Source organism: Camelus dromedarius, chromosome 1, assembly GCF_036321535.1.
Source record: "Camelus dromedarius isolate mCamDro1 chromosome 1, mCamDro1.pat, whole genome shotgun sequence".
Classification (NCBI taxonomy): Eukaryota; Metazoa; Chordata; class Mammalia; order Artiodactyla; family Camelidae; genus Camelus; species Camelus dromedarius.
Window position 1 is genome coordinate 72,907,994 of NC_087436.1, and position 9,076 is coordinate 72,917,069.

The window sequence follows — 9,076 nt, forward strand, 5'->3', positions numbered from 1 at the left end:
CACTTTGATGAGATTTAAAATATTAATATTATCTTGTAAATATTTTATTTTTCTCTGCTAGTAAAGGCCAGCCTTTTCTCTGATTCACCTTACGATGCTGGGTTTGGTATCAATGCCAGACATGTGCTACAAAGCTTTGCTCTGCATACAACTAGAATCAGAATCAGCAGTTGAAGAAGAATCTATAGAGACTTTTTTTTTTAGAAAGTGGATAAACATTTTGCTTTTGCAGTGTCATCTTCTTACATTTGTTCCTTGCTATCAAAACCAGCTAAAATACAACTCTTTTGAGAATTTTTATCTATTTCATAACTAGTGGGAGCAGAAATTTGAAAAATAAAGGCAAGGGAAAGTTTTTCCATCAGTTGGTAGGTCCTTTTTTAAGATACAATTATGCCTGGACAAACTAGCAGTCATTAGCAACACAAAGCAGAGCCATTTTAATCAGATTGCTTTCCTCTTAAATTTTACTTTTAGGGGATTCTTGACCAACTGGAACATGGATTCCTTGTGGATCCAGGGGTTTGTTAGCAATGTTGGAAGTGTTTCAGGATCACGACTTAAGCCTAAACTGCATTCAGCCCAGATTCTGGCTTACTTGGACCCTCCTGGCAAGACACTAATCTTAACGGAGAAGGTGACACGCAGGGTTCATGGATCGGAGGGGTGGCTCAGGGTGCAGTCTGGTGCCTGTTTCTCTGTCACTTGCCCCAGCCTCCTAGTGACATTCATGCCCATGTCCTGGCATGAACTGACTACTATCAGAGGGTGAGGAAAAAACAAGATGAGGCTTTCCCTGGATTGGACTGGGCTCTCCATGGATTTAAGGAGCACGGGATACTGGGGTGAGCAGTCACAGCAGAGATGGGGCAGTGCAGGGGCATGGACAGACACAGGTCCTCTCTGTCCTAGGCATCTTTGGCTTCTGCACAGATATTAGCAGGCCAAGCAACAGCAGGGCCACCACAGTGGTACAACAAAGCTTGCCTGCAAAACTGAGGTCTTTCTTCCAGAATTATTTGAGAATTTCCACACAACAACTGAGAACGGAGCAATAGCAAAATCTGATTTGTAACAGTTGTTCATAGGCGAGCGTGGCCTGTGAAACCTGGGAATTTTGAAGAGGAAAAAACCTCTCAATGCTCTTCTATGCCAAAGGGCACAACTGAAGAGGCAAGTCCTAAAATCGTCAGTGTAGGGGGCTTCAGTCACTTCCTTAGGACAATGAGAATCTTACTTGCTGCCACCTACCTACTTTACAACTTGAAAGCTAGATATTACATCATGAATACACTCATATTCTCTAGAAGAACTTAAAACCAACTTACGTAGATTAATGGTTTCAATTTTAATAAGGGGAGGGGGACATATTTTGACCTTAAAACTCACTCTTTTTTTTTTTAAAAAGAAACTTTTTTTTTCCTTTTTTCATGGACTATGGTTTCAGCTTTAGTCTCCTATAGCAACTGGATGAGAGGGAGAAATTTAAAAACAGAATTAAAAGGGAATCCAATTTCTTCAAGATAAAAAAAAGAAACACTTAAACAAAGTTATTGGTTCTTTACCCATGTTTATCAAAGAAACAAGCATCCATGGTTCTATTATGGCAAAGTTTACATGAAACAAAGATCCACTGCCAAGTAAGTGGAAGTTAAATATAATTGTAAAAAGATTTTCTCTTAAATTCTCAATAGAAATGTTGGTTAAAGATGAGTAGAATGTCAGGTTGGTAAGGACCTTTATCTCATCCAAAGCAACCCCCTGATTTTTCAGATAAGAAAAACAATACTCAGAAAGTTGTAACTCATCTCAGAGTCACAGAATGGTAGAGCTGGAATCAGGTCTCACATCTGCCCAGCGCCAGTTCTAAAGATGCACTCCACCGTGTCACACACACACACATCCTAGAACATCACACAGCCATGGCTCACATTCTTTTCAAGAAGTAAACAAAATAACATATGACTTAAGTTGGGGATGAGATTTAAAAGTAAAGTGTATATGAGAGAAATAGAACCACTTAATACAAACACTGGTGTCAACAACCTTTGTCATCTTGCAAAGAGTAAGGCTCTTAGGGGATCTAGAGACTGAATCCAATTCCCTAAACCAGACATTCAACAAGGCAATGGCACACCTAGATTACCCTGAATTACAATAGCACTGAATTAGAGTTCTGTTTTTTCATTTCTGCCTTTTTTATGAGTTTTGAGGGGGAAAAAAAAAAAAAAAACGATGCGATAGTATTTAGGGAAGAATGCCCATCAACCTGGAAGGGTTGTTTCTACCATAACATTTCAGCCGGCGCATCACCCTAATCGAGGCCTGAATTAGCTCGTGCCTAGATGATACCTATGAGACAGCCAGGTCCCCTGGCCCCTCCCCTCCTCCCACACTGCACATCACTGCCAGGTATATCTCCTTACATCATTGTTTGCTATATATTACTCCTGTATTCCAGACCTGTGATACTGTGTGTTTAATTGTTTATTGACTCATGTCAGTTTTTTTGGCTCTTCATAATTTATCTGCCTCTCACACATTCTCCTTTCTGGAAGGCTGATTATCTGTCTTGCTAGGAAAGTAATCTTATTCCCACATCACTAACACCGTACTAAATGTTTTTCCCCTCTCTTGTCCCCCTCTCTTCCCTACAGCTTCAAATTCTACCAAGCTTCAATCCTACCCACTCAGGTCCTCCAGGCAGCCTCCCCCCTGCTCCATTCCTCCCTGTTGAGCTCTTTTCTCTGCTCATGACTTTTTCTCTTATTGCTTCAGATCTGTCAGTCCTGCATTCCCAAGTCCAACATAACATCTTTTAGGGCAGAAATTATATCTTAGGACTCTCTTGAGCCAGATTCCCACCCTCATCCCCACAGCATCTAGCGCCTTGCTGACTGCAGCAGATTCTCAGTAAATACTCTGACTGTTGGGCAATCCAGATAAGGTGAAGGAAGAGAATGCCGGCTTCATCCAAGTGATGCTGGCAAAAGCACCAGCACTATCTCTAGGCCTCACTGTCAGGCCCATTGCCCTTCGGGCTCCACATCACTCATCACTAAATCGCTTCTGATCTCTTCCTCTGCAAGGTTTGTAAATCAGTCCTTTCTCTCTATCTACAATCCAAGTCTGATCCACTTCCAACCAAGGTCACGACACCTCTTTAGGCACCTCTCTTATTCCTAGAACATAGCTAAATGGAAGTTTCCATTTAGATCTCGCCTTTTTTCCTCCATAAGAGAAAGCCAAGCCCTTCCCAGGTTGGAAGGTAATGTCTTCATCACATAAACCCTTCAGCTAGAAACACCCATCCTCCCACCTCGATGCCCCAAGCCCAGGTGTCCCTATGACTCACTCCAGCTAGGACTACAAAATACTGCCAGTTTCCCTTCCCTCTGCTCGCCTCTCTTCAAAATGGCCATAATGCAGAGAGGATGCCTTGAAGCAGTAGGATTTTCCCACCTAAGTACCTTCCTGCTCCCTTCCCATACTGGAGGGTGAGGGGGGCCTTGCTTCCAGCTGCAGACTTTCCCCAGCATCTCTCTGCCAGCAGACTCCCAAGGAAGTGAGGGGAGCCTCCAGCAGGTTCCGGTGGCCTCTGCCACTCCTCCCACTGGCCACCTTTCCCTCACACCAGGTGACCACACCCAGCAGTCCCTAAACTAACAGGCCAAGTTTCACCTTCAAAGTGAGGAAGAAGTTTTCTCTCCGCAGTTTCTCCTTAAAAGAGGAAATAATATACTCCAAGTAAAGCATCTGTGTTTCATCAATAGCCCCCTCAGTAAAATATGTCATCTCTCTTTTCTTCCCTATCAGTGACAGGAGATTCAGGTCTCATAAGTTGAGTCTTTTTTTCTCCTACTGCTCCTCCCAACTTCGCCAGCAAGAAATAGGTGTAATAATTCATTCTCAGGCCACTGCCAGCTCTCAGCTCTCAGGGGTGGTCCCCCTCCAGTCCGTAGCACACGCCCAGGGCCCACACATCAGGCAAATCGTTCTCCCCCTTGCCCCGCACTCCCCGAGACCCGAGGCCCGCATCTCAAGCCAAGGGGTTCCCGTTTCTCTGTCGTCCGCGGGGTGTCTTCTCTGTTTAGTCTCCCAGGCTCCCGCTTTGGCGGATTTCCCTGCCACCACCCCTCGCGGGCCTGCACGGCGCCCCACGGCGGAAGGACACCCGCATCCTGCGCCCCGGCCTTTTGTGCTGTGCGGCCCACGCGCCCAAGCCCGCCGCGTCAGGTGCGGCCCCAGGTGCCTAATTGCGGATCCTTAACTTCACGCCGTCCCAGCCGTTCAAGTTCTGCGACCCGCCCCTGCCAGCCCCGGGACGCCCTCGGGTCCAGCTGCCAGTGCGAAAGATTCGCCCTCCCGCGACTCCACCCCAGACTTTCCTCCTGGGTCTCCAGTGTCCAGGGCAGCCACTTACCCAGAGCGAGGGCCAGAAGCAGCGGCAATTTGCTGGCGCTGCTGCCCGGGGCGACCCGGGCCATCAACCCCGCTGCGGGGCCCGGCAGCCCCGAGACAAGTCTCCCGCCTCCTCCTGCGCCCTCTTCCCGGGACGGGGTGCCTGGAAACGGATCCTGGAGCCAGCAGGAAACGAAACTACTCCCCACGCTGGCACCCTGGCTACCGCTCGGGCAAACACCCAGGGCGGGCGGCCGGCCGGCCAGGCGAATGTCGCCGGGAGGAGGGTGCCTCTTATTTATCCGCACTCTTTCTGCACACACCCCGCCGAAGAGGCGCAGGACTTCGTGGTGGTGGCCTCTACGTTGTTCCCACCCAAGTTACCCCACACCCACACCCACGCTCCAGGACACTTTCGGGCTGCCCTCGGGCCAGCTCACCACTCCCCCTGCTGGGTCGCACCTGCTGGTTCCTGTCCCTGTCCCTGGGGAGTCGAGGAGGTGGTGAGTGCGCGGAGGGGTCCGAGGTAAGGGGCCTGCAGGCAGAGCTGGGGAAAGCCGGCTATGAACTCCTGGAACCCACTGAACAAGACTCAGAGACCCGTCCGGGCTGGAATTCTAACTTCCCTTATTTCAGCCAACTGCTGTTGTCTTGGAGGGACCAGAGCCAACACCCACTGTGGTTAACCTCAGGCATTTGACAATCTACAATCCTTTCTTTTCTATATATAATTTGTTGAGTATCTTGGAGTTTGCGCTCACCAGGAGCTATTTTAGAAATGTCACTTACATTTTTTATTTCTCCATTTACTCGTTTATTCATTGTATTTTCATTTTTTTTTTTTTTTTTACTCCTCTACTTTGTCAAATCTCTGAGAACAAGGAGAATGCTTTTTGCATTTTGTGGCCTGCCAAGCAGGATCTCTACTCCATCACATCTCCGCTTTAGGGAGAGGGGGGATCTGATGGTTCTGCGCCAAGCATTTTCTGGAACACGAAGGCATCCTTACAGCTTTTAAAGAGAGAAAGCAGCAACTAGTTTTACCTTACGTGATCCATATATTTGCCTCCAAAATAACCAAAGGGTACAGCGGTTTTCATGCTGATCTATATTCCTCCTGCGAGATCTGTATGTGTAATCATGCCCCCTCAGTACAAAAGTTGTATTTCTAGAACATCCGAAGTCTGATAAACATTCATTTACGTAAGAAATGCAGTTCAGATGTCTGCCCTTTCCACCTCATTGTTTAAATTAAACAAATTATTATGCACTTTTCTTCCACAAGTGACATTTCATTTCAAAACCAATTCACATTATTTTAGTGCCCTAGGCAACGAGTATATCCAGAGGTCTAAAAATCAGTTAATTTTCAGAATCCCATTCTAGCCCCCACATGTCAGCTCATAAAGAATCGGTAGAGAGGACAAGCATGAGGTTGAGAGAAATCCAAGATTGTGGGATAGATGGAAAACACACTAATCTCAGGTAAAAAGGTCAAGAGAAAAAGAAACCAGTGGATTTGACATCATCTCTCTCCTTTCAATCTCCATCCTTCCCTTTTTCTTTCTAATACTCTCTCCTTCTCTCTGCATCAGGACCTTTGTTAAGGCAACTCTCACTCTGAGATGGTACCCTAGCCAACAACCATCCTGCTATCCTCAACAGAACCTTATTATTTTATTTTCCTTCTTCATAGATCCTAATATAAAATAAAGCAAACCTAGGCAAACAATACCAGGTGTTTGTCGAATATTGTAAAGTGCCAGGACTTGATATTCATGCCACTCGAATGGTAAATTAACTTTTCCAGGCCACTAGAGTATGAAATAGTGTACTTTAATATGTTAAGTAGGCCAGATAAATTAATATCATTCCCTAAGGGCTTTATTCACTGCCAAAAGTAAAAAGTACACCAGAGAATATGCCTTCCAAATTTTCTGGCACCAGAGTTCCAATCTCTTTAAGGTCAAGCAACTTTTTTCTATCTTTCTCTTCCTCTTGCTTTCCTTCGCCTGCCCTCCTTTCTTCCTTCCTTTCTTCCTGCCTTCCTTCCTTATTTCTCTTCCTTCTCCTCCTCCTCTTCCTCCCCCTTCTTCTTTCTGTGTCTCCCAATTCATTCACCACAGGAGAAGGTAAATCTGAGTTCCAGCCACTATCTTTGAAAGAGTAGGAGGTAAGAACTGACCTTCTTGAGGAATCATTCATGTAACTGAGGTGTGTCTCCATGCTTTAGATTGTAACCTGAGCTGTTACTAAAATAAGAACGGGTCAAATCGACACCAGAGTCACAAGGTACAACTTGTATACCCAGACTCCGCAAGCCAGAGTTTGCTTGAATGGTATTTTTCCTGTTCCAGCTTTAGGCTGGTATAACCAGCCCTTCCGAATCTGGTGTGAGGCTTAAGTGAATGCCTTCAGAGGCCTTTAAGCATCAATCTTTCCTCTTCCCACACAAAGCAGCCTCCAGCAGGGACACTCCACCCCCTTCTCTGGGCAGGACAAAATATGCTTGTGGTTACTTGTGGGGCACAACACCTATGTGGACAGACACACATGTGGTGGTAGAAAGGAAAATTCTGGAATGTATCCATTCAAGATCAGCACATATTCTCCAAATTATGACTTTTAAGCATTCAGTAAAGGAAGATTTCCTAGTGTTCATTAACAGTATTTAATTGAATAAGGGTAGATGAATAAAAAGAAATATGAATGGTGAATATAATGTTTTATACTAGTGATAAACGTTATGCATTATGGATTATTAAAAGTCAGTAGTACATGAGTGAAGAACTCAGTGCTCAGAAGCTGTATGCAGGTGATTATGCTTTACAATCTAGTTTGTCTCAGGGAAGGGGGTTATTATTTTTCCTTACCTATTTTATCATGCCTTCCTCTTCAGTCTTTCAGGGATTGTTTTTTTTATATGCATGCCTCAGTCTGTTTGACTTGCTGTCTTTTTTAAATGGCAGTTTAAGAGAAGTTTAATAAATCTTAAATATAACCCTCTCTGTAATATTTTATCTATCAGTTTCAGGTCATCATTATGACCTTCTCCTTTGATCATATTCATACATACTTCAAAAAGATACTTCTGATGTTTTTCTTAATCTGGGTTTGTGTGTAGGCCCTAGTTGTGGACTTGTGGACTAAGTAGGCAAGCACCTAAGACGCTTAATGATTTTAATGCTGTAACATGGCAGGCCCTAGACATCCCTCCCTAATACACCTGCCACAATGGCTTCATCCCTTTCTACATGGTCATAGTTTCCCATCAGCAAGGCACTCTTCTGGGTGGGACAATAGAGTGGAATACTACATACAATTGGTTTGGAAGGTTGTTTAGTCTGTTCGAATTGGAGCTTGTCACTGAATGTCTGGATCACAAATTACTCTTTTCTCTGAACCTCAGTTTTCTCATTTCCAAAATGTGATAGTAATGATTGGCACAGTTTTTTTGATTCCCAGTGATATATATCCCTAAGGCAAAATCTGGCATATTGGAAATTATTCAGTGTATTATAGTTGTTCAACTATTTTAAAGTCTGTTTATAGATTACATAGGAAGAACTAGTAGGAACTGGTTTCCTTCACTAACCTTCTCTTACTAATAGTCCTAGTGGAGGGAAGGATAGAGCACTGAGCAAAGCTCTGATGGGAAAGTAACAGTGAGCCTGAAATTCCATGAAATTCTTGGGCACTGTTTTTCCCTCTGGTACTCCCGTAGATCCCTCTGACCTTCTTTCATTTGGTAGCTTCAAATTTATCCCAAGATTTGGTGCAATTGTAGCAATTATTGGAACAAAAGATTAGAAAGAAGTTGTTAGAAGAGGAGGTGGAGAAACCTCTCTAGGAATCTCAGGAAAGCAGACTTATGAAGCACAGTAGAATGCATCAGGGGTCAAAAAAAATGTTGAGGGAGGGGTAAGGAATAGAGAAATAGAAGTAACATTGTGGCAAGACTTGCAAACAACTGGCCAAATAGAAAATATTTTCCTAACCCACACAGTGGCAAAATTGTCCCCTCTTCAATTTTTTTCTTCTTTTGTCCCTACATTCTAGTTCGCCAAATATATATTGAATACCCACCTTGCACCATTGTATTAGAAGGTATTGATGTTACCCAAATGAACACATCTGATATGAGGACATTTCGCCTGTAGCATCCTTTGTCCCACAGTGAAGAAACTTACTGTGGACAAGGTGAATGTTTCTGTCTCCTCCCCAATACCCTATAGGCCTCTTTCATGGGTAGGGGAGGAAATTTTTTCAGTTCAGGCTACGTGAGTTCATCAATCCTCTCCTAGAACAATATTTACAGTGAACACTTATTGATGCTTATGGGTCTAACAGGCACCATTCTAAGCACTTTATGTACATTAATATTTTAAATGCTCACCAAATACATTGTGAATTATGTATTATTGTTATTCTCATTTCGCACTGAGGGAAGTAAAACACGGAAATTAAATAAGTTGCCCAAAGCCACGTAGCTGATGGTCGGCAGAGCTACGCTGCACATGCTCAAGTTCTGAATCCTGGACACACTCTTCAAATCCAGTGACTTAGTGGGAAATCATTCCCTGTGACTTCAAGTGGCTCAAATAGTAGCAGTGAGTGAGGCCAATCCTCTAGACACCTGCTGAAAGTCTTATTTGAGAGCAACAGTGTATCTAAT

General features: G+C 44.2%; 1 protein-coding gene across 5 annotated transcripts in view; it reads right to left on the reverse strand.

The window, feature by feature from the left end:
* BTC (betacellulin) overlaps positions 1-6,622 on the reverse strand; it is a 58,329-nt gene extending 51,707 nt beyond the window's left edge. For 3 of the 5 annotated variants that reach the window (XM_031470700.2, XM_031470699.2, XM_010982925.3), the window contains exon 1: positions 4,424-4,814. In XM_031470700.2, coding sequence (XP_031326560.1) covers positions 4,424-4,487 — 64 coding nt within the window. In that variant the 5' untranslated portion in view covers positions 4,488-4,814. Of the gene's footprint in view, positions 1-4,423; positions 4,815-6,586 lie in introns of those variants that run through there. The other 2 variants (XM_064485415.1, XM_010982917.3) reach the window with 2 other exon arrangements.
* Positions 6,623-9,076: the final 2,454 nt, after the last annotated feature.